Here is a 25,620-nt window from a genome sequence, read left to right on the forward strand (position 1 = left end):
TGAAGAGGTGGATAATTTTTTTTAATCAATGAAATTTTTAATTTTATCAATCTATCCTTCTTTCAGCTTGCAGGCAGTGCTCAGTCAAGAAGCTGGAAAAGTCAGTTCGGAAGCAAAGGTGAGGAAATGGATAATGCGCTGATAGGAAAACAAGAAGTTCAAGAAGCTAAGCCATTCGTTGGTCCGGTTAAAAATTTAAAAATAAAATCGTTGTCAGAGTTAAAACGCAAAAATTTCACCTGCGAGATTTGCAAAAAAGGGGTGGGAACGAAGGGTGGCTTGAAGTACCACATCCAGGCGCATCTCTTCGGCCGACCCTTTAAATGTGACATTTGCAAAAGGTCGTACGCGACCAAAAACGATTTTGACACGCACAACAAAAGGCACTCAGGGAAAAATGTGATTTGCGATTTGTGCCACAAGCAATTTCCTGTTAAATCTTACCTCGCCGATCATATTGCTTCACAGCATTTGCCTAAAGAATTCACTTGTCTTGTCTGTAGAACACCCAAAACTTTCATGCGCAAATCTTATTTAGAGCAGCATCTTCTTTACTACCACACTAAATTGAGTTGCAAACTTTGCAATAGGGCGTATAAAAGCAAGCAAGCCTACGTTCGGCATTGCAGTGAAAGAGAGAAATTTTTGCACAAATGTGACGAGTGCAATAAAAAGTTTCCATGCCGCGACCTCCTTCTCGCTCACAAAAGGGAAAAGGTAAAAAACCCCTTAGGCATTAAATGCCCAACGTGCGAAAAAAAGGTGAAAAATCTGAATTGTCACAATTTGAATTTTCACACAATTAAAAAGTGTGAAATCTGCTCAATTATAGGTACCAATGTATTTCTGTCAGAACACAAAAAAAAGTGTGGTACGGAGGAGGAAATTCGCGCACTGGGATTTGAGTGCAAAACTTGCAATTTGTTTTTTCGAACAGATTACAAACTTTTTCTGCATCGCAAAGATACTCACGGGCAATTCCAGTGCAAGAGTTGCTTGAAAAAATACTTGAATATGACAGCTCTGAAGAAGCACATCCGAGAAACTCACGGTAAAACACATTATTATTCTTGCACAATTTGTCCAGTTCGGAAATTTTTTGCTAAGAAAGAAACGTTTGCTACTCATTTCCGAGCCAAGCATGAATTTCCGTTCAGGGTCCCAGACATCAAAACATTCCGAAAAAAGTATGCGTGTAACAAGTGCGGCCGCGGCTACATGAAAAATGAAAAACATAAATTCATGTTGGATATCAGAAAATGTTATGGGCTGCTGTCTCTAAATAAACAAAGTAAAAAGTAGCGGGTTGATAATATTTATGAAAAAATTTTATTTGTTTTAATTTTTTAATTTAAATACAGGGATCAGGTGCAAAATTAATTTAGTATAAAATTGTACATCATTTAAAACACATAATATTATGAAAAGGAAAAATTTATTTTGTCATTACTGAATTTCAAAATGTTTTTTCGATTGATTGAGAAGAAGAAAATAACAATAGTATTCAAAATTTAGTTGAACATATGAAGGTTTTATTTATTTTTTTTTTTAGAATGATCCAGGGTGTAAATTAATTTTATGTAAAATGCTGTAAAACATGTTCCAATTATGATGTATTTTACTCTATATAATAAGTAAAATGTATTTACTGTCTAAGTGAAATTATAATTATATGTAACAATAATGTCTCCTTTTATTAAAATAAATACAAATACGGTGAAAATAAATAATGAAATATTCAGTATTGAAAACTTAATATTCTTTTGCCACGTTATTTTTTTTAACAATTTGATCGTTTCGTCAACATGAGTAAGGACTTCCAGCATGTACAAACTAAAATTTCATAATTCCCATATTCTCATTGAAATCAAATTTAATCATATTTTTAATATTTGTACATAAGCTTTTTAACATTTTTTCCAGTTTATGCATTAGCCTACAAAAATATATTTACTCAATATAACTATAACATATTTGAAAACTGACCCTAATTATACTTAGTTAGATCTGATTTTAAAATATATTATTTATTTCTGCTAGAAGCATTTTAACTTTAACATTTGTAATTGATTCGCTATCCTATAAGTCCATTCCTTGGTCCATTCCTTCAGTGCAGGGCAAATCAGCTACCTATACCTCCAGAGTTTATACCTGGCAATATAATAACAAGGGACAGGTACATTTTTTGCTTCTTCTATTTTTAGGGAAAAATGATAAATGTAGAGGGTGTGCAAAGTGAAAGCGCAGCAAAGAGCAAACAAGATTCTTCCAGAGGAGGGGGAGTTTTCTATAAGTTGTTGTTTTCCTTCCCTCGGCTGCTGCCTGCTGCTCTGCCTGCTTTTTCTAATGCTTAAATTCTTTACCTTCTTTAGTGCTTCTCTTCATCTCAAAGTGAAAACGGGACGGTCGCGACGGCCAAAAGCGTCGCTCGAATATTCTCAACATGTGGCTGGGAACTGGCCGAATCAAAACTGCAGCAGGTGAGATTTCCCTTCAATCTAGATTTTAATGCTAAAAAAATTCAAGTTTATCAAAAGGCATCAGGATTTCGCATTAAGAAGGATGCACTTTGCAACCAAGTTGTACTTTTGCTTATTGTTAGGCGTGTTACTATGGTTTTAAAGCGGACTCTTTATATTACAGTAAAAGTGTCCACTATATTTAAAGAAATTTTAATTTCTTATTAAGAGATTCATAGATTCCACTTACCTCTAGAGAAAATAAAAATTTCGTTTTATAAAAACTAATTAAAAGGCATGAATAATAATTTTGTCCCTGCAGAAAATATTTCTTTTTGGTCTTAAATTGTGTATTTTATTCTCGCGTTCATGTGTAAAATCTTTTACTGTTTTATTTCCTACTTTAAGCAAAATGTATTAATGACATAATGTACTTCAATGCACTTAATGAACTCCCATTTTTGTTTCTTGTTGCCAAATATTTCACGAAACCAATAAAATTCCTTTGCAAAACTTAAAAAATCTCATCAAGGAAAGCCAACTTAAAATTCGTCTCTGTATCGTGGCTTTTCTTTATTTTCCCCGTGCGCAATGTATGAAAAATTATACATTTTTTCTTCGAGCTTGTCATATAAACCAAAAATTAAGTCCCTGTTAATTAAATTTACAACTAGTTAGTGTTTTTTAATATCTTTTTAATTATTTTGTACTTGTTTAGTAACAAAATATATTATCAAAATTAATTGTAATATCCAGATCAAAATGCGCTTCGATCAATTTTATCATTCTGTTTTCTGTTGCATGAATTGTACTTTTAATAAAAATAAATATATATCCATTATCTCATGAATATATTCTGATAAAAATTCATAACAGCAGCACTTTTTTTACAGACAGTTTAAATTTTTCAGAACTCCCTACGCTCTCTACAATCAAAAAAGAAGCAGACATATCAAATGCAGAGAATGAGCCAGAAGTCAAAGCTGAACCTGTTAGGATGCAAAAAGTAAGATTTAAATATTAAAATTACTTAAAAAAAAACTCCATAGCCTAATTTTTATATTGTTCAAATTTAGCACTTCAGACTTAATAAAGTTAAAGTGGAAAAAGATGAGAAACCTCAAGAAGCTTTTCTACACAAGATCAAAACGGAAGTCATAGAAGTTGATCCTGATAAAAGGATGTTGAAGGTAATAAATTTGATTGAAAAGATTTCAAAAGTTCGAAATGAAGAGATTGGGCTTTCCCTCAGCAATTGCTTTTTATTCAAAAACAAATGGCTCTACTAGTTTCGGTCATGGTTTCGCGAACCTATTTCACGCCATTTCATGAGCAAGAAAAATACAATAATTCGACGAAAAACATCGCATTTTAACTTAAAATTTAAAAAATTCAAGTACCAATTAAAAAAAAAAATCTGCAAACAAGAAAAAGCCCAATCTTTTCATGTCCCTCTTGGAGTGTCAATTTCTACAAACAAATTTCAAAAGTTATTAAAATTTTTTTTGTGCAGGAGACAACTGAGCCTACAAAACAGGAGCTCAAGCTCAAAGACATCAAACTTTTCACCGGTCCAGTCAAGTTTCTTCCCATCCAGCCTCTTCCTCTTGAGCACGGTAAAAAATTCACCTGTGACATTTGCAAAAAAGGGGTGGGGACAAAGGGTGGTTTGAAGTACCACATTCAGGCGCACCTTGTAGGTCGACCCTTTAAATGTGACATTTGTAAAAGGTCGTACGCGACAAAAAACGATTTTGACACGCACAACAAAAGACATTCAGGGAAAAATGTGATTTGTAATTTTTGCCAAAAACAATTTCCTGTAAAATCTTACTTGGCTGATCACATTCTTCTGAAGCATTTGCCTAGAGAATTGGTCTGTCACATCTGCAGCAAGCCCCGCTACTATTTCCGAAAAACTGAATTGGAAAAGCATTTGACCTATGTTCATTATTCCAAATTAAAATGTAAATTGTGTAATGTGACGTATAAGTCGAAGAAGTTGTTCAATTTACACTGTCAACAGAGATTGTTAATGAAATATGAATGCAAGGTATGTTTGGAAAAATTTCCCTGCAACAAACTTTATGTTGCTCACATGAAAGCCGAGATGAGGAACGTAGAATGTCCAATTTGCAAGAAAATGGTTGCAAAACTGAAATCTCACACCCAGAACATACACATGAAAGTAAAATGTGACATTTGCGATGTTCGTCTTACCGGATCAAAATTGAATCATCACAAAAAGCGATGCGGAACGGAGGAGCAAATTCGCGCTTTGGGTCATCAGTGCAAACTTTGCAGTTTGTTTTTCCGGACAGAGAACATGTTGGTGATCCACACTAATCAAAATCATGGGACTTTTCAGTGTTCGAAATGCCCAAAGAAATTTGAAACAAAAATTAAAAGATATGGTCACTTTCGAAGGTCGCACTGGGGAGGCAAGTTTCCATATACCTGCGTTATTTGTCCCGGCCACAAAAATTTTGCAACCAAAGATCGCTTTATAGTTCATTTTAATCGCTTTCACAAATTCGCTGTATATATCCGAGACCGTAAGAGAATAAAGACTATGAAGTATAGCTGTGATCAGTGTAAACGCTGCTTCCCAGAGAAAAAGAAAGCTGATTTTTTGTGGCATATTGAAAAAGTATGTTACAAACCCATCGTCAAGACAATTCAGACCGTTCAGTGCATCACAATTGATTGATCCTTTTCTTTCCTTAATATTTCTATTCCTTCAAAAATCAAAAACTTTTCGTTAGAATTTTTTTAATGAAATATTCATGAAAACCAAGTTTTTTGGTCCGAGTTTTTGAGCTTTTTGCTGTAATAATTAAAAAAAAATCATATAAATATGATGGCATAATTATTCAGTCATGCAAGTTATAATATTTTATACTTATAAGTTATGAAAATTTGGAGAAAAAACAAAATTAGTTATCCTCTGTAAATCTAAAGATGCACAATATTTTGATTAATTTGGACCTGGTTTTGATGTAAAAATAAAATTTGCAAAAGAAAAAAAAATATACAATTTCTACTTTTAATTCATTAACATAGAATGACCATAATTATTCAACAATCATATCTCATAGAGATATGAGATATAGAGTTTTTAATGACCGTTTGCCAAAAGCCGAAAGATTGATTTCATTTATAGACGTATACAATCCATCCATAACAGTTTTGTTTGCTTAGACTGGAGAGCGGATATATTAAGTTTCGCTGAATTTCTATATGTACTTGTATTTTTGTAATTTTTAATTAATTGATGTTTGCAAAATGAACGTGTTAATTCTCTCATTTTTTTCCATCTCTATTTGATGCTGTCTGACGAAGTGCTAAATTGGCTTAAACTGAGAATGATTTTGATTCAAAATATTTGCTTTGAGAATAAAAAAAATCATGAATTATAATTAATTGATAAGATTGCTTTTATTTTTCCAGTTATACCTTACCCGCCCTTGTTTGCAGAGAATTTGACAGACGTAAAAAGTGAACCCATCAAGCTACTAAAGGTTTCGTTTTAAAAATAAAAAGAGAAATACACTAACTTCTAAAATTTAGCACTTCGTCAGACAGCATCAAATAGAGATGGAAAAAAATGAGAGACATGAAGTTGCTTCGAATGCTAGGCAGGGGCCCAATATTTGCCCACGTGTCGAACTCCCAGTTGCTCAAAATCTAAGTGTCATAAAGGGCCCAGTCCTCCCTCTGACCAGTCCAGCATTGGTTGCACTGCAAGATCTCTTAGAGAACATTGAAGTGAAATTTACAAAAGAGAAGGATGAGATGAAGGTATCGGTTTTTATTGGAATTAAGTTAAAAACAAAACCTAAAATTGATTAATTTATCAGGAGCCTAAGAAGCCCAAGTTTGAAGAAATCAAACCTTTTTCTAGTTCTCCTAAATTTCTGATCATCAAACCCACCGAGGAACCAAAAGCTGCCTTGCTTGTCAGGTCGGAAAAAATAAAATTGAAACACGCGGAAAAAGAATGTCACGAAGAAAATTTCAATGCTAAAAAGAGACCGATCGCTCTTATTACAAGTCCAGCAATTTCTGCACTACAAGTCCTCTTGGAGAAAGAAAAAGTAGTTGATATAAAAGAAAAATATGAGGTTAAGGTATGAAAATTATTTTTGATATTCATTTCAACATAAATGAAATTTGCTTAACAAATCAGGAGCCTAAAAAGCTGAAGTGTAAAGAAATCAAACCCTTCTCTGGTTCACCAAAGTTTCTGATCATCAAGCCTACGAGGGAATTAAAAGCTGCCCTAATTGTCAGGTCGGAAAAAATTGAATCGGAGGAATCGAAAGAAGGACATTGCAAGGAAAATGCCATAGTAAAAGAATTATAAATATAATTAAGTAATTTTTTTTATGTAACATTGAATTATAATTTATACAGGCTCATGAGATAATCACAGACACCAGTGGTGCGATGGACTTGCTGCCAACAAAAGAAGAGGTTGCAGACATCAAACCTTTCACCGGTCCAGTTAAGTTCCTGTCAATAAAGCCTCTTCCTCGGAAACACAACAAAAAGTTCACCTGCGACATTTGCAAAAAAGGGGTGGGGACAAAGGGTGGCTTGAAGTACCACATTCAGGCGCACCTCTTCGGCCGACCCTTTAAATGTGACATTTGCAAAAGGTCTTATGCGACCAAAAACGATTTTGACACGCACAACAAAAGACATTTGGGAAAAAATGTAATTTGCAATTATTGCCAAAAGCAGTTTCCTGTAAAATCTTACTTGGGTGATCACATTCTTATGAAGCATTTGCCTAGAGAACTGTGCTGCCAACTCTGTAGTAAACCTCGCTATTTCCAACGCAAATGGGAATTAGAAAAGCATCTGACCGATGTCCATAATTCGGATTTAAAGTGTAAAATTTGCAATCAGGTTTATAAACTAGGGGACTTGTATCGGAGGCATTGCGAACAAAGAAAGTTACTGAAATATGAGTGCAAAGAGTGCAAATTAAAATTCCCGTGCATGAATCTACTTTCGGATCATTTGAAGGAAAAAAGAAAAAAACAAGCACAGGGCATTGAATGTCCAAAATGTATGCAGAAAGTGATTGATCTGAAACACCATATGCGGTTTGAACACTCCAACGTAAAATGTGACATTTGTCTTGCTAATTTTCCCAGAAATCAATTGTATTGTCACAAGAAACGGTGCGGGACTGATGAGCAAATTCGCGCACTTGGTTTTCACTGCAAATTTTGCACACTGTATTTTAGAACAAAACGCGCAATGTCAAATCACTTGAATACAAATCATGGAGTGCTCCCATGTCCAAAGTGCACAAAGAAATTCCAGACCAAAGGTCAGCTAAGTTCTCACATTAGAGAAAGTCACAACTTAAATAAATATCCCTTTACTTGTATTATTTGTGATGTAAACAAGAATTTCTCAAGCAAAGAACGGTTCAATAGCCATTTTAACAGGACCCATAGATTCCCTTTTATAATGGATCGCGGCCAAAAATTGAATATAGACGACATTCATGCTTGCGACCGATGTAATTGTTGGTTTCGCAAAAATAAGAAGGCAGATTTAGTGTTGCACGTTAAGCATTGTTATAAAAGCTCAAATCAATGAAGAAAAAACAAATTGATTTATAAATAGGAATTTGACAAATTAAATGAAATAAAACATTTTTTTTTAATTATTTTTGTGTGAAACCCAGGCAAAAGTTAAAGCTTTTTCCTGTGAACTTGCCGGCTTATCTGGCATATCAATATTTTTACACATTCATGCCTCGCTTTTCAAAAGAGTCCGGAATAAATTAATTCATAGATAAATAATCCAGGACTGCGAAATAATTTATATAATTTTTGTTAAGCATAGAGTTCATTGAGTCTTTAAATTTAATTTCCTCCCTATCAAATAAACATCTAATTTCTGTTCTTAAAATTTGTAAAACTAGCTATTCTTGCTACTTTTATCCACAAGCTTATTTCACAGTCTCTCTATGTCCGCCCAGAACCAGTGCAGATTCAATCAAGCTTTTCTGAACATTTTACTTATTATTTCACATCAATATCTATTATTTCAAACTGATTTTTTTATACATTCACGTACATATTCTCCAAACAAATAGAATGATTTCTATAAGAGGGAATAGGGATTCCTTACTTTCTGTTTTCATTTGACCCCCGCTCAAAGCACAGATGCAGCACATTGTGAGCAAATTGTATAGAGAATTGTCCATGACAGGGGTGGGAAGCTGTTATTGTGGAGCATACCGCGGGGATGCGAAAAGGAAAAGCTGCAAGCTGCGCTTGCTCTTTGTGTTGCACCTCGAGCTGGAGGGAAAACATCTACACATCGGAGACGCTCCTGAAGAGAAGCAAAGTTATTCTGCAGAATTTAAGAAGGTACACAGAATTGAAATTTTTCAGGTGAACCTCTTCCTCTCATATGCAATGAATATTTTGATGCGCATACAATTTTGGTCACGTTTTATTAAATTATATGTTTTCATTTTTGCAATAAAAGCTTGTAGACCAATTTACACAAATACTAAATACGCAACACAGAAATAAATTTAAGTTCATGCTTTTTTTAATCTAAGAAAGGAACACTCCCATGATATTCTTAATGTTTTATTTTTTTTTGCGAGCTTAACTGCAAAATGCATTAAATTAAATGTTGTAAAATTCAGTAGGAGAATGTGATAAATTTTTTTCGTTGTGTTTTCTGTTCTTACGAGTTGCCCTTAGCACGCCTTTGGCGTTTTATCAATTAATCATTAAATCTTTCCTTTCACTTAAACTTTTTCATTTTGGTCAACTTAATAATCGGCTACATATTTGCCACGGCGGCCGCCCGGCCGCGACATTGTATTTTTGAAAAATTAAATACGTTATTATGAAATCATATGAAATACAATTTCTAGTAAGTATTGAAATAATAGCAACGAATTTTAGATTTCATCATTTACAACAAATTTGGAATGTTAAAAACAATTAAGTTCCCCAAATGTATAATATTTAAAGTATTGTTAATTTGTTAGTGTGAGTGTGTGTTTTTTGGAATTTGGAGTTGAAATTTGGACATTTTAATTCGTTTTCCGAGCATTGGTTTTCTCGCTCAGTTTCTAAATCCACGTTAAAATTTTTTAGAATATTTAAGTAATTGTAATGCTGCAAATTTTACTTACACTGAATTTTCACACAAAAAAAGCTAATTTTCTCCTGATCCTGAAAATATAAAATTCATTGGTAAAATGCGTAAAATATAAAAGCTCGAAGAAAAAAAAATTAAAAAGAATTACTTTCAATATTCGATCAAAATTTTTTATTTTATTATTATTTCTAGAGACTTCATCCCCTGCAGCTGTGTATAAAGTGTTGCTCAGTTGCTATAGAAATGGACGGAGAGGCAGATGGCTCAGATACGGAAAATAGATTGGATGAGAAAATTTTACCCAGCAACATACAAAAAGTAATTCTTCTTGATCATTTTGGAAAAAAATTTTCACTATTATCTTTTTAGAAATTCAGATTGCGGCAATTGAAGGTGGAAATTATTGACCAACCAAAAGCTGCCCTTCTTATAAGGTCGCAAAATATAAAATCGGAGCCTTCAGGAAATGGCCGTGAGAAGCAAAATGCCACGGTAAAAATTTTTAATGCTTAAAATTATTTTTGTTAATATTTTAATTTAATTTTACAGTCTCAGAAAACCATTGACACTGGTGAGGCGATGGATCAGCTGCCAATAAAAGAAGAGGTTGAAGACGTCAAGCCTTTCACCGGCCCGGTAAAGTTTCTCAAGATCTGGCCGGTTCCTCAAAGTCATGGTAAAAAGTTCACCTGTGACATGTGCAAAAAAGGGGTGGGTACGAAGGGTGGCCTCAAGTATCACATCCAAGCGCATCTCTCTGGCCGACCCTTTAAATGTGAAATTTGCAAAAGGTCGTACGCAACAAAGAACGATTTTGACACGCACAACAAAAGACACTCAGGGAAAAATGTTATTTGCAATTTTTGTCTCAGGCAATTTACAGTGAAATCTTACTTGGTTGATCATATTGCTTTTTGCCATTTGCCAAAAGAGCTTTCCTGCCAACTGTGCAGTAAACCACGCTTCTTCCAACGAAAAGGGGATCTAGAAAAGCATTTGATTGATGCTCACTCTTCTGATAGAAATTTAACTTGCAAACTTTGTAATCAGAAATTTAAAACAAGCGATGGTTTTGATTCGCATTGTCAACAAAGAGAGCTCATGAAACATGAGTGCAAAGAGTGTAAAATGAAATTTCCATGCAGATATTTGTACTTTGCCCATATGAAAGAAAAAGTGTGCAATGTAGAATGTCCCGAGTGCAAGAAAAAGGTTCAAAATCTTCGAATTCACACCTTGCGCAAACATACCCACAAAAAATGTGATATTTGTCCATTTCTGGGAACCAATTATCAGTTGACATTACACAAGAAGCGTTGCGGAACTGTAGACCAAATTCACGCACTGGATTTTGAGTGCAAAATATTATGTAATTTGTTTTTCCGGTCAGACCTAATGTTGCTTGCCCACAACGCAGAAAAACACGGCAAGTTTAAATGCACCGAATGTCCAAAGTCATTTATCACTCTGCACCAGATGCGGTCACATGTCAAGGTTCATCGTCGCCCTAAAAATATAATGCCATACACCTGCGTCATTTGTCCTAGCCGCAGACGCTTTTCAACAAAGAAACTTTTCTATACACATTTTCGGTGTCAGCACGATTTGCCCCGGAAAATTCAACACACCGCGATTACCTTTTCAAAATTCGGCTGCGAAAAGTGCAAACGCCATTTCCCTGAAAAGACGAAAAAAGAAGACTTCGCTGAGCACGTAGAACTTTGCTACGACACCGATTCTGCGACCCTCGCAAATAAGCCTAATTTTAAAAAGGGCACTTCATGTTTGGGCCCGATTGCTGTTGTGGCCAATCAGGCAATGTGCAAGAGAAGTGACGATTTTGAATGCATAACAATTGATTAAACTCTATAATTTCGGTACTGCAATTAATATTTTTAGCTATTAAAATATCGGATCCTGTAGTCTGTACATTTTTATACTTATTAAAATATTGGCACTGGCGAAAAATAATTAATTATTTATCTAAACAAAAAATAAAACAAAAAAACTATAAATTAAAGAGCTCATGAAAGTAAAATTTCCCTGTTTGCAAATTATACTATACGGCAACTCACACTGTTAACAATCTAAAACAAAAGGAATGTAAATTTTTTATTAGATACATATATTTTTACTTTTGAAAATGTTGCCAGCGCAAGGAGCCAGCAATGATTATGTACTTGCTAAAAGTGTTGTTGAAAAAGACAAAAATAGCAAACCGTTCGCACGTGCTGGCAAGTGAGCGCACCTTCATTTGTAACTGAACTGACGGAGCGTAAGTTGCATCTGATCTTTCTCAAAAGAGATCAGAAGAGCCTTCACAATCTCATTTTGATAATAATAATTTAAAAATCCTGTAGCGTTTTTTTTTCAATAATTCAAACATAAAATTTATTGTAAAACTTGATTCCTAACCAACTGATTATCAAAGTAAGAACCAAATTTCATATTTTTCATTAAACTTTTTTCATGGAAAAACACAGTCTAGTTATTAATTATTATTATTGATATTCAAATTGAGAAAAAGAAACGTAAAATTCAGAATAAAATGGAACGACGCGATCAGGAAACCTTAAAGAGGTTCACAATTAAGCTTAAAAAGCAATTGGGAAATGGAAAAATGTTCTTAAAACAGTTTAGTTTTTGAAATTTGATATTCTCATACTCTATAGTATCATAGCAATTCTTATTTTAAAATTTAAAAAAAATATCAATTCATGCAACCTTTTTTGTTTTCTCAATGGAGCTGTATTTTAACTTTTAATCACAGCAAACAAATCACGAGTGAATCAAAAATGAACTGCACGATGCGGTGGCAACAACCCGTCTGACGAGCTAGTGCGCGTTGAAAAAGTGGTCTCTTTCTCTCGTCGGAGAGTCGAGTGAGAGATGTGTCGCTGCCAATAACCTATATAGGGACAGTTTATGGTCTGCTCGTTACAACAGAGTGAAGCCGCGGCCGAAGAGTATAAAAATATCCCGGTGTTTCAGCTCCATGCCAATATCAACTGGGCGCCGCGCACTTGTCTCGCGGGCCGGACAGAGATGCAGAGTGGAAAGTGCGCCGTGTGTCTGGCCGAGGCGGCGCTCCAGTGTGCCGGATGCAGGAGCGTCTTTTACTGTGGCAAAGGTCACCAGAAGAGCCACTGGAGCGGCCACAAGGCCCAGTGCAGGCCGGTCATTGTGCAGGAGCACCCGGTGCTCGGCAGACACCTCGTCGCCACCCGGGACATCAAGCAGGGCGAGCTCATCATCAGAGAAGCGCCTCTGCTCCTTGGTTAGACAATTCACACAAAATATTTTGCTGAAAAATGTTTATTGAACGGCGTTAAACTTGGAAAATTTATAATACTTTTTAATACGCTGTTTTTATGCATTTGCATATAAATTTAGACGTTTCTTTTTATGTACATTTTTTTAGCGTTTTTCTTCTTATATTGAGATTTGAGAGTTACCGGAGCAAATTTTTCCTTTTTTAATGGCTTTTGTTATTGACGATGGCAAAATTGCAGAAATATACATGCTAAATTTAAACTTTTTTGTTGTTTTTATATTTTTATTTCTTTATTATTATTTTTATTTTTTGCCATTTCTCCAAATTGCTACATTGATTACAATTTTTTTCTTTATGTAAAACTGTGTAAAACCGAAAAAATTGAGTTTAGAAAAGTTATATTTCATTCATCCATTTAAGTTTTTAAGAACTTCTGATATAGCCATAGACATTTCTTTCTTTTTAAGTTATACATATTATAAAAATATAATAAGCTCTTTTGATGAAATTGAGAATTGACAATGTTTTTATTGTTAAAAAATTATGCTCATTGTCAGTCAGTTTGGCATGGCTTTTAATTTGTTAAAGCAGTTAATATAATGCTGCTTGCTTTCATTATTTAAGGATCAAAATTATTCATAGTGTTGTGCTTGATTTAAAAAAAATTAAAACAATCAATTGCAATTTATTTTGCTGCTAGTTAAGTAAAGTTTTGCCAGTAATAAAGGTTTATTATTACTGTCATAATAATTATTATTTTATCTTTTAATAATTCCCTTCTGATTTTTTTGGTGATAAATCTTTTCAAAAGTGATTTTAATTTGAAATTAAATATAAATGTTTTGCAAAGATTTGTCTTTTGTTCAGTTGTTGAAACATAAATTGTCATTTTCTGTTATTTTTTATCCATTTACATATTTTTATTATTTTACTGTTTATTTTATGTAAGTTTAAATTAATTATAAAATATTTTTAATGAATTGTGAACTTGTTTTAGATTATTTTATGTAATATTTTAAAATTGATTTTTACACATCATTTTTTCTGCTGTGGGCAGATATTGAACCATCGATAAATAACTTTGCCTGTATTTTGCTTACAATTAGTGCAGTATTAATTTTCAGTTAAAAACTTCTAAATTGTTGTAAATAATAAGCAATCTGTAAGCAATATAATTGAAATAAATAAATTTCAATAGCCTGCCCAATATTATTTAATTATAACGTGCTATTTTAATCACATTGATCAGCATTTTATTTTTCGCTATTAATTTGAACAAAAGCGTTTTATGTGTATTTTATAATATTTAAGCTTCTCAATTAATAGAATTGATTGTCATTGTTCTAGATTAGTGTCAATCGCTTTAGGTGTTGCAAGAAAATTAATGAATGGGAATGCTTCGGCTCTCTGTAGAAATGCTAACAATTCAAAAAGCCTCTCTAGCAAATCGCTGGTGGATATTTGGCAAGCTTCCGAGGTAGTAGTGCAACATGTGTGTGCTTTTTGTGCTCGATTACGCGCGTTCCCCTAATTAATCAAACACGTCTGTGACTTCATTGGCGCGCGTCCATTATCTCTCTCGCACACGCAGCGGCCCGATTTTCTGCGGCCGATTTTTTAAATTTAGACGACGAGCAGCTCTCTCAGTATGTTTACATTCTTAACGGCTAATTCTGGCGATTGAAGAACAGACGTTGTGTGAGTGTGGCCTGACACCCTAAATCCTTAAGAATTATATTCGCACGCAATTATTCCTCTAGACATGGACGAGACATGTTTACAAAATAATTAAATTTTCCATAAGATCTTCCTCATTCTCAATTAGTTTCATTTCATTAGCGAAAAAATGACCAAAGACATTCTTGTTATTTTGGTGAAAATTTATTTCAGAGTAAAGCTATTTGCCGTAATGAAAAGTATGATTGATTTTGAAAATAGAAAATTGTTTACAACAGGTTTACTATATTCCAAATATTCTTAAATAAAGTTTTTCTCCAAATTAATTAAATTTAAATATTATTTGAATCAAATTATTTTTATCACCGTTTCACGTTACATAGGAATAACTATAGGATAGCTTAATTATCTTAAAATCCGCATTTAAAATCATATTTTACCGCTTATGAGAATTACAACTAATAAAATGCTACACAATTCTGTCATTCATTATTTTAGCTTTTAACAAATAAATCCAGATAAATCTATCCTCTGGAGCAATTTGTTTTTGATAGATTTCAAAGTACGTAAAAAAATATAAATAATTTTTCTCGTGTTTTTATCTGAAGAATTTGACGGATCAACATGGACTGGAGCAGACTAGGAAATTTTTGTAAAAATTTCAACTATCATATCATTATCAATTTCAAAATTTAAATTATTCATAAATATAGATGTATTTTAAAAAGGTAATCTTATCTTGGTGACAAGTGCTAAAAATTTACTTCCCAAATGTACTTCTAATCAAGTGTGCGAAATTATCTTTTTGATTCTATGAGAAAATTTGGTCCTGTCGAATTAAAACTTGATATTTTGCTACAATTTTATTTATTTTTGTCACTAATTTAATTATTATCAATTAGGACCGAAAATCGCTAGCACGCCAATTTGTCTGGGATGCAACCAAGAGGCGGACTTGAATTGTCCATGTCCTGGCTGCGGATGGCCCATGTGCAGTCTCGACTGCTCCTCGGCCCTGGCACATCAGGGCGAATGCCATTTGATGCAGACCAAAGAGTTCAGGGCAAAAATCAGCGAAGCCCACCGTCCCCTACCCGATTACGCGTTCATCACTCCTCTCAGGGCGCTGCTTTTGCCACCAAACAAACTGGCCACCCTCAGGTCCCTCCAGTCACATTTGGAGACGAGAAAAAAGACGCCGCTTTACAATTTATTGAAGTATATATATACTAATTTCCATTCTAGGGATAAAATATATCAATAACGACAGGCTCAAATTTTTGTTAAAAAAATCGTTTTCAAGCAATAAAATTTGGTGTCTGCAAATTTTATAGAATGAGAGAATTGAAATTGTATTAATGGATTTGAACTATTTATTTAAGCTACTAATGACGCACTTATTTTGATTTTCAAAGTATTCAACAGGTCGTTACATTCAAATTTGCAAAGTCAATTTTTTCTTAAGAAATTTATACTGATCGACCTTTTTTAAGCAGTAGTAATAATAAAAATTCAGCATAAAACTAAATTTTCTTTTAAAATGCTACTTCAGAAATTCAAATATTTACTATCAGAATGACAAAGTTGGCATAGATTTATTGTGTAAACATCTTTTGGATAGAAATTTTTACCAAGTATTTTTTTCTAATCTTTTAATCTAAATAAAATATTTCCCTATTAATCCAAATCTTATAATCAAAAATGATTTTTTTTTAGGTACAATGTTGTCAGTTTCATCAAGGACAGACTCGGCCTCAATTTTTCCGAGGATGAAATTCTGGAGGCCTGTGCGATATTGGACACAAACGCCTTCGAAATGCGTTGCGGGAAGATGCGATTCCGCGGCATTTTCCCGCAAGTGGCCATGATGGCCCACGACTGTATTCCCAACACACGACACTTGTTTGACTCGAACAACACTCTGGAATTATTCGCCACCGTGAACATAAAAAAGGACCAGAGTGTCACAGCCACTTACACGCAACCCTTTTGGGGCACGTTGGCTCGGAGGGCGCACCTCAGATCGGCCAAGTGCTTTGATTGCGCCTGCCAAAGGTGCGCCGACCCCGAGGAATTGGAGACCTACCTTGGTGCGATTCGATGCTCTGAATGCGATGGTAATTTACTAATTATTTTTGACGCAACATCAAGTATTTATAATTTTTTTAGTTTAGTTTTTATTTATCTCAAACCAACATTAATTTAAAAACTACTTTACCTATTTTTTTTTTTTTTTTTACAATATTCTGTTAAATATTTTCAATTTATTTTGTAATTTAGACGAATATTCCGCTATAATTTTTTTAATTAAAATTTTTAATTACTTTGAAATAAAAAATTTGTGATGATTTAAATAAGAAGGATTATATTGACTGGGAGCTAAAATAATTTTATAAATAAACCTAATTATGAGAAGATAACTGAAATAGATTTAGCAATTTATGGATTAGTGATACAGAGCATTGGGATATTATTTGTTTAATTATTAAAAACACAGAAATAAATCTGAATTTAAGTTCTTCATTCTATTATGGATACACTCTTGATTCTTCATTAATTCTTGTCTACATATTTATTCATTATTAATTTTTTTACTTTTGACTTACACAGAGGGAATGGTAATATCTGAATCCCCTCTGGAAGATATGGCTTCGTGGACTTGTAAATTATGTGGCTGTGAACTACCGGCCGAACAAATTTATTGGCTCAACCAAAGTATTACAAAAGAAATTGAGTTGTTGGACAAAAGTGGTCCAGACCAACTGGAAATGTTCCTTGAAAAGTACCAGGAGATTTTGCACACATCCAATGGACATGTGTTGCAAGTCAAACTGGCGCTGGTCCAAATTTACGGAAACAAGCGTTCGGAAGGTATTAATCCCTCTTTTTACGAATTATTTTTTATTTTCATTTTCAATCATAAGATATGAGTGAAGAACAGCAAGTTCGGAAAATCAGTTTGGCGGAGGAGTTGTTGCAAGTCTTGGCCATATTAGAGCCAGGGATAACCAGGACCCGAGCGCAGCTGCAGATGGAATTGCAGCCCGTCAAAGTGCTGAGGGCCAAAGCCGACTTTGAAGCTGGGAACTTGAGCAAAGAACAGACAGAAGTGAGAACAAATAATATAACATTAAAAATAAATTTAATTTAAATATCTAAAATTGCAGTCAACAATAAATACGGCCATTCAAGAATTACAAATCGCCGCAGATGTGTTGAAGACTGAACCAGAGTTGACCGTGAAATCTCTTGAAAAACTTCAGTTTGTTTCATCCTTGAAAAGTTTGTTAGGATAATTTATAAAAGAAGGTTGATAACCTGATGTAGTTTTTCATTTATAAAATTATTAGAAAAATAAAGTAATAGAACAGATTAATATTGACTAATATAAACATGAAATAAGAACAAAGAAAAAACTAAAAAATAATCATAATAGAAATAAAATTGAAATGTGGGAAAATTCAAGTACATTGAAATATATAATGTTACTGAATAAGTCTTTCTAAGCATCTTTTGTTTTAACCTTTTTTAAACAATACTAATTTGATTTTTTTATTCCATTGTTTACATTTAAGTAAAAAAAAGCCATATAATTAGATGTTATTTTTAAATCATATTTAAATAATTCTTTGTTAAAATCAGGATACTCAAAGTTTCTTTTACTCTCCACGGCTCGATTGTGTGGCGTCGCGTCCAGCACAACAGAAGATGCATGACGTCATTGGAGAACACACACGATAACTCATCTCCCCTCCTACTAGGAAAAATGTAAACAATAGTGACAAAAGCGGATCGATCATATGGTGGTCAATGTCGCAGCAAATAATTAGTGTGCCTTCAGTCATTCGTAGATTAACACGTGGGTTCCGCTTCTCACATAATTTTGGCACCATGAGCCAAGACAACCCGAACTTCAGCAGCATCCACTCGGCCGGAATTGACGAGGTGCACGACGTGCCGATTGAGGTCATCGTCCGGCCGTTCAAATCAGAGTTGGACGAGGAAAAAGTCAAGAGTCTCATGCAAACGTTACAGGCAAATTTCCACTAAAAATTATTTTGATGTAATTTATGATGCTTTAATTTTTAGAACCCTGGAACGGCGGATCAAGTTCCGCCAATAGACGTGCTATGGTTGGAAGGAACGGAGGGTGGAAATTATTACTATTCTTTCGGAGGGTGCCACCGATTTGCAGCGCACCAGAGACTGAAGAAACAGTTTGTGAAGGCGAAATTAGTGAAATCCAATCTGAACGATTTGAAATGCTACCTTGGCTCGTCAACACCAAAAATATTAAAATGATACATTAATGTAAATAAATATTTATTTTTGCATTCGCTTAATACGTCATTAACTATAAATTTAAAAAAAAAAATTGAATTGTTCACAAATATTAATTGTGGAAAAGAATTAAAATTTGAGCCTCAGCGCTATCATAAAAAATTGTGTAAACATTTATAAAAAGATGATACATTATAAGCAAATCATATCATAAGACTGCATAAGACCAGATATATTATTCTAATTCCAAAGTACAAAGAGGAAACTTCTTTTCTAAATCTTTGAGTTCGCTTAATTCATTAAAGATTTCCATGTCAATATTTTTCTTTATTTAACATACAATAAATGATCAATGTTAATAATGTTAATTTCAATTAATAATTTATTGGGCTGCGTTAATTATTTGCAATTAAAAATAGACAGAACTAGTGAAATCTGCTGAAAATAAACCAATCATACTTTCATGATTCTCTGATTTTAAGTATATAATGTTAGTTAATATTTGAGAAGATTTATAATTTGCTTCTTGCAAGGTGAAAAAACCTTAAAATGCCTCAGGTAAAAAATGTGAACCAGTAATATTTCTTATAAAATAAAAATTCAATTTAAGGATATAATAATTAATTTGCTCGTTTTTATTTCCATTTTAAGTATATAATTTAATAATTTAATTGTTTTCCCCAATAATCACACTTCTTGGTCTTGGACTTGTTGCTGCCCGACTTGGGAGCCACTTTGGCTCTGCTCTGCGTTATTTCCGTCCGCAGCCTTGGCCGCCTGCTGCCTTCTGGTGGTCCTCCTGCGCAGAGGCTTGCCGGTGGCCTTTTTCCACGCCATCTGCGTGAGTCGTCGTTTGGCGCCGAACGCGACGAAGAGGAAGGCGCCCTGCAGGCCGACGAGGGCGACGGCCGCGTACCACAGGAAGGGGAACTCGCCGACCGCGGCGACCACCCCGCAGCACCACGGCATCGTCAGCACCAGCGACAGCCGCACGTACGCCTTGAAGCGGTGGTGCTCGCGGCTGCTGATGGCGCTGCTGCGGCGCCGCCGCAGCGACGCCACCGTCACCTTGGCCGCCTCCGCGTCGCCCTCCTGCTGCTGGGCCGCCTCCTCGCGCCGCTGGGCCGCCTCCGCCCGGCTGTCCCGCATCCAGAAGATGATGGCCGCGAACGCCAGCCCGTCCACCAGCAGCAGAAGACACACGGGGACGCCGAAAAGCACCCCAAAGCCGGCGCCCGAACCGAAAAAGCAAGCGCCACCCCGCGCGTAGCACGGTTTTATAGCTGAAAATCAGATTGTTAATTAATAATAATAATAATAATAATATTATTATTATGAAAAGATTTTTGCATGGCTATTTACTAAAATTGTGCGATAAAAATCACCTAAAAGGCTATTTCCGTGTTCAAGTTAGTTTTTAATTTTTTGAAGACGCATAAAAGCAATTTTTGACTCATTAAGAAATCAATTTCTTAAATAAAAGTCAAAACTTATAGGTGTGTATTCCATTCTTCCAAACCATTATAGTTTTTCTCACACATCTTCAATAAATCGACATAAAAATCATTAAAAAATAAAATCCTTAAATTGCTTATTACATTTAACAACACAAATATTATGACACTAGCGGAAAAAATTTTAAACGGTTTGGATTCTAAATTAAGGAAATGGAGCGTTCGCGTTACCTTGCAGGCAGCTCTCACAATCAGACATATACAAAACTAGTTTCATAAATTTAAATGATTGTCAATATCAATCTTAAAAACTACAGAACTATATTGATCACACCGGAATATTCTATTTTTTGCATCGCATGATATGTATATGGGGAATATGTTTGACTTTGAATCTACTAAATGTTAAATGATTGAAAGACAGAGAATTATTTATAATGACCAAAACATGAATATGTAAAAAAACTGAAATTAAACATAATTATAATAATGTTTAATGAAAAATATAAATACATATCATTAAAAAGTTAATATAAAAATAGTTATAATATCTAAAATATTATATTTATTTGATAAAGTTTTTAATGTGTTCCTTGAATTAAATTAGTCATATAATACCTGAGGCAGTCTTGCTGGACTCTGCAGTGAGTTCCTCGATCTGATCGAGGCCTAGGGCGAGGGCGGTGATGAGGGCCGGGAGGCCCCAGGCGTAGAGGGCACTTCGAAGGAAAAGCCGTCCAGCCACCGGACGATACGTACCGAAGAAAAAGCAGCGAAAAATGTCGACGCACATGACGTTGAGCCAGAAGAAGGAGGAGAGCAGCAGGTAGTGGAGGGCGGCGGCGACCGCGGTGCACACGACCTGCACCTCGTCCCTGCCCACGCCCAGCAGGAAGGTGAGGTGCGCCAGCAGCAGGGTCCACGCCAGGGCGTGCACCGTGCGGCCAGGGTAGAGCCACACGAGGCGGCCGCTGCGACACGCGCGCTCCGCCACAAACAGCGCCAGACACCCGCCCGAGATGAACGTGCACGTGTACGCCAAGTACCACTGGATCGGCGTCAGACGCAGCAGCGTCGAGTCCGAGCAGCTTGACTGGTACGCCATCGAGTTACTCGCCAGGTCCTTTCAATTATCCAGTTTCAAACTATTAGTATATTTATTTAAGAGCTAATAAATTATTTGTAAAATTGATCCGCCAGCAGAAATGAGACCAATTTGTTGATTAATTTTATTTCTTTAAATACCTATAAAATTATATGAATTCATGGAAATATTTTTCATCGGTTTCTTTGGGCACTTTAAAAATTTTAATAAGTTATTACAGTTTCTTTATTTAAAAAAATTTAATGAATTGTTATTCAAGTTTAGGATCATTATCTTAATTATTACAGTTATATTCAATTTACTTAAAGTATGGATGAAAAAAAACGTAGTTTCACTTAGTCGCCCAGCATTCGCCAAATATCAATATCCAGAACTATTACACATTTAAAATTTGAGCAAATAATTTACCTCGAATGAAAGCACTTCTTTCTGGAGAGTGACTGCAGACAGAGTTGGTGCAGCAAGAAGAAGCAGCAATAAACGCCAATTTCTTTTCATGATTGTCAACATCTACAACATAAACAAAAAATTGTTAAAAAAATGTGCTGAAAAATGCAAACTTTGCTCGGCGTCTTTAATTCATACGATTTTAATTTAAAATAAAGAAAATTAATAAATCAAACACCAACAAAAGTTATTCATCAAATATAGAAGTAAAAACTTCAGCAAGTAAAGCTTACAATGAAATAAATATTTAATTTCTCTATTTCTGAATTTTTTTTCCTGTTTACGTTTGTTTAATGAAATGGTGCAGAAAATGAATATTTTGGAGCTTGTGAAATATTTTTTATAATTATGATAATTTTTCTTACTTATTTCTTGTAAAGATGTATTATTTTCGTGACAGAATTTCACGATTGAGGGTTAATTCTTGGTGTTTTAATTAAACGTACAATATCTGAGATTTTCTGAAATTCGTTGTTTCATATCTGGTTTTCATTTCTTCTTTATTGTTAGTTGATTAAAACTTGTATGTTATCACAAAGAAAATTAAAATACCTGACTGAGTTTCAGTTTGGGAGTCTGGACGACGGTCCCCAAACGGAGAAAGCGACGCCTCCAGCAGCCAGGGGGTCTGTTCAGTAACTAGTGGTCCAAACAGCGACCGGCTGGCGGCCCCCTGCACTCCGTAGACACGCAAATCGTATATATGCGTGCGCCCTGAACGCGGGCCTATAGTTTTTACTTGGCTCGGGTGACGCCATCAACACCCTATCTTTCTCTACTTTGCGCCCAAACGCCGGGCAGTAATAAAATTAGCAAGACTGAGGAAATTGAGGCCGTAAATCGAGCGTTGAGCTGGGGTTGCATCTTCCGATCTCTGCTGGTTTCGTCAGATTGAGAAAAAGAAAGAGAGAACCCTTTGTTTGAAAGTCGTTGTCCGAGATATTTTGCAAATTAACCAGCACTTTTAACTTGTTTGAACTCGTTAAATCTGCTGAAATATAAAATGTTTTTATCGTTTACTTTTACGACTCGGCATATTTTAAGCAGTTGGCAAAAAAACCACACACTGCACAAATGCTAAATAAATTTCACTTCAAGCGGCAAAATGTAGAATAAAAAGGAGTTAATTATTATGTACATTTTATTTTTGGCGTTGAGTTGAAAAACGTCTGCGGCGCTCAATCCAATAAACAACAAATTTAATTTTTTTATGGCTAATTATTATTTTTAATATTTTTAATCAGGATTTTAGCTAGACACGTATTTTCTTCTATTAAAAAAATTACATTGTGTGTCTTTGAAACTGGTGTTTATTGACTTGAGTTTTTTCTTTCAATTTTCATCATGCTTATTCACGGGGCCTGCGATAAAAAGAAAAAAATCACCATTAATCTGATCATATTATTTTTCAATAATGCATGACTCATGGCATCTATTGTGCTGGTCAGTGTGATTTGTACCTCTGATTTCAGCTACGAGAACGTGCTAAAGCATCAATCGTCTCTACCCCTAGTTGAAGAAATAATTAAAATGAGGTGAACATAATTAGAAAAAATGTTAATTATTGGCATTCTTCAGGCTACTGGTAATAAAAAATAATATTAAAAAAATTAACAAGGCCATATTTCAGCAGAAGCGTTTCCTTAATTTGATTATTTTTGTACGAAGCTCAATTGAACTTAAGTACATCAAATAAAAATTTTTGATTTTTAAGTGCTCTCTTTTAATATGAAAGTGTCGCTGGGCCAGAGGTGCTGGTTAGCGAGCGGCGATTCCACGTACCGTGTCGCATCTGGCTCCCAAGATAACCCTTTGAGAAAACAAACATTCATACACAGAGAGGCCGCGGTCGTTTTCCGACCCTCGTGTTGCGACACCGCGATGATCAAAAACACCCGTCGCTCATCACGACGCTTTATTACCCCTTTTCCGCGACACGCGCATTAACGCGCGAATTCGGCAGGCAGCCATAAACGTTTTATGGAAATGACAAAAATTACATTCAATAAGTAGTGCGGGTGGCGCGCCACGTGGGCTGTCGATAATTTATTGAGGTGGGTGTGCGTGCGAGGTATTAATTTTTAGGGCGGAAGCTCGCCAGTGTTTGTGTTTTGAGCGGCAGGACGAGTGACCAAAGTGATGAGGCTTTTACGAGCAGTCTAGACATTAACAAGACGTCAGGCAAAAAAATCTCCATTGTTACCAAGGCGAGAGGCGTGTGTCGTCGTTAAGGTCACATTACACTTAGTCTCATTAAGGACAAAAAAATTGACTGTAAAAAATTAATCTGATTAATCTGATAAATTCGTTCATCAATGTAATTGGGGGGAAAATTTATTCATGAGTTTGAGTGATTTTTTTATTAACCGCTCCCAAATTAGTTATTTGAATATTTGCGTATTGAATGAAAATAAAAGAGACACTAAAAAACGACATTTTGGTCCTTTTAATTAATACAGAAATTTTTATAAATTCTCATCAATATAAAAATTATTTTTGTTATTAGGGTTATCACAAATTGAATGCAGAAAATAAAAGTAGGAAAATGAAAAAATGATTAGTTTTTAATTACATAAAATCTAGTTCTTTTTGAAAATCAGTGCACACATAATATTTAGAACAGAAAGAAGACTAGAAAAATATTTAATTTAATCTTACTTATAGAATTTAGAAACAATAATGACGTGATAACATAATTTTATAATACTATCTTACTTTAAGATGGTTTTATGTTTTATACTGAACTTTGACCCCACAAACTTCACGAAGTCGTTTTTTCCTCGCTCGGAGAGAATTTTGTCCTTAGAAAAATTCACGTTTGCTCTTTTTGTTCATTAGTTTTCCGCAAAGAAAACACAAAGTGACACACTTGCCAGAGTCTTATTTGCTCTCTGCGACTAATTGAGAGCGAATTGTTTTGCTACGAGCGCGCGCCGTGAGGAAAAAGAGTGGATAATTACACAGCCCATACTCTTCATGGTACATCACCAGCCAGCCTAATTTGTTTCCATTCGGACAAGGACAAATGAGCCCTTGAGTCAACATTGACATGGCGAAATGAACAAATTTTACCAAGCTCGATTGCATTCATGTATGTAGAAGTATAGATAAATTGATAGATTCACAAATTTTGATTTTTTTTATAAAAACTTTGTATTACAACAAATATCAACAATTTAGTTAAAATATTAAAAATAAAATTAAAATTAAGTTGTGCATTTAACAATACTATACAGTAAATGTAATACTATATTTGTAGATATTCATTATTTATTTATATAATTATAATTTATAATCAAATTTACTAAGTTCAATGTGTTTTTTTTTTAATCATAAATTTAAATGAAAAAATTTAAAAATTTGGTTTTTACTTTGAAAATTATTATTGTATAAGCATAATTGATTGCGAATATAAAATATAGTGATTTTCTTATACCTTCGTATAATTAAATCTTCAACTAATTTAAATAAATGAAATATCAACAATGATTTTGACGCAAACATTTTCTTCAAGTAAGATCGAGTTCTATGAATGTTTATAAAGATATGAAAATATGCAACCGGCAACACTTGAAAGCCTGCATCGCTGCCTAACTTCTCAAGAAACGATTCAATCGACCAATTTTTTATTAAAATGAGAAAGAGGAAAATTTCAAATTTGAGACGTTTTAAACACGCCCTTAAAAGGATTTCGCAATTAGCGGAAAGTGTGGGAAGTGCAGAGGGTCGTAAAGTGTGTTTTGAAACTTTATCGGACAGCATCTCTCGATCTCT

The 25,620-nt window shown here is 34.5% G+C and overlaps 5 protein-coding genes across 5 annotated transcripts; 4 read left to right on the top strand and 1 right to left on the bottom strand.

The window, feature by feature from the left end:
- The first annotated feature begins 2,380 nt into the window (after positions 1-2,380).
- LOC132192808 (zinc finger protein 37A-like) lies at positions 2,381-8,177 on the top strand. Its single transcript, XM_059612970.1, has 10 exons — positions 2,381-2,480; positions 3,371-3,465; positions 3,536-3,649; positions 3,973-4,075; positions 5,910-5,980; positions 6,030-6,260; positions 6,320-6,589; positions 6,649-6,810; positions 6,876-7,998; positions 8,167-8,177. Exons 1-10 carry the CDS (start codon positions 2,444-2,446, stop codon positions 8,175-8,177), a joined length of 2,217 nt encoding a protein of 738 aa, XP_059468953.1. The 5' UTR covers positions 2,381-2,443.
- Positions 8,178-9,795: 1,618 nt separating this feature from the next.
- On the top strand, positions 9,796-11,480 carry LOC132197477 (zinc finger protein 25-like). Its single transcript, XM_059620787.1, has 3 exons — positions 9,796-9,926; positions 9,978-10,100; positions 10,158-11,480. The coding sequence occupies exons 1-3, from the start codon at positions 9,852-9,854 to the stop codon at positions 11,469-11,471; spliced, it is 1,512 nt and encodes a 503-aa protein (XP_059476770.1). The 5' UTR covers positions 9,796-9,851; the 3' UTR covers positions 11,472-11,480.
- Positions 11,481-12,533: 1,053 nt separating this feature from the next.
- Positions 12,534-17,988, top strand: LOC132196328 (SET domain-containing protein SmydA-8-like). The gene is made up of 6 exons (XM_059618894.1): positions 12,534-12,885; positions 15,462-15,777; positions 16,276-16,676; positions 17,170-17,430; positions 17,484-17,668; positions 17,727-17,988. The coding sequence occupies exons 1-6, from the start codon at positions 12,534-12,536 to the stop codon at positions 17,853-17,855; spliced, it is 1,644 nt and encodes a 547-aa protein (XP_059474877.1). The 3' UTR covers positions 17,856-17,988.
- Positions 17,989-18,184: 196 nt separating this feature from the next.
- LOC132196347 (putative sulfiredoxin) lies at positions 18,185-19,459 on the top strand. The gene is made up of 2 exons (XM_059618917.1): positions 18,185-18,594; positions 18,649-19,459. The coding sequence occupies exons 1-2, from the start codon at positions 18,370-18,372 to the stop codon at positions 18,859-18,861; spliced, it is 438 nt and encodes a 145-aa protein (XP_059474900.1). The 5' UTR covers positions 18,185-18,369; the 3' UTR covers positions 18,862-19,459.
- Positions 19,420-22,532, bottom strand: LOC132196339 (adhesion G protein-coupled receptor E3-like). Its single transcript, XM_059618906.1, has 4 exons — positions 22,399-22,532; positions 21,808-21,909; positions 20,913-21,417; positions 19,420-20,123 (listed from the first exon to the last, which is right to left on the bottom strand). The coding sequence occupies exons 2-4, from the start codon at positions 21,907-21,909 to the stop codon at positions 19,528-19,530; spliced, it is 1,203 nt and encodes a 400-aa protein (XP_059474889.1). The 5' UTR covers positions 22,399-22,532; the 3' UTR covers positions 19,420-19,527.
- Positions 22,533-25,620: the final 3,088 nt, after the last annotated feature.

Source organism: Neocloeon triangulifer, unplaced genomic scaffold (genome assembly GCF_031216515.1).
Source record: "Neocloeon triangulifer isolate White Clay Creek 2 clone unplaced genomic scaffold, ASM3121651v1 ptg000001l, whole genome shotgun sequence".
Classification (NCBI taxonomy): domain Eukaryota; kingdom Metazoa; phylum Arthropoda; class Insecta; order Ephemeroptera; family Baetidae; genus Neocloeon; species Neocloeon triangulifer.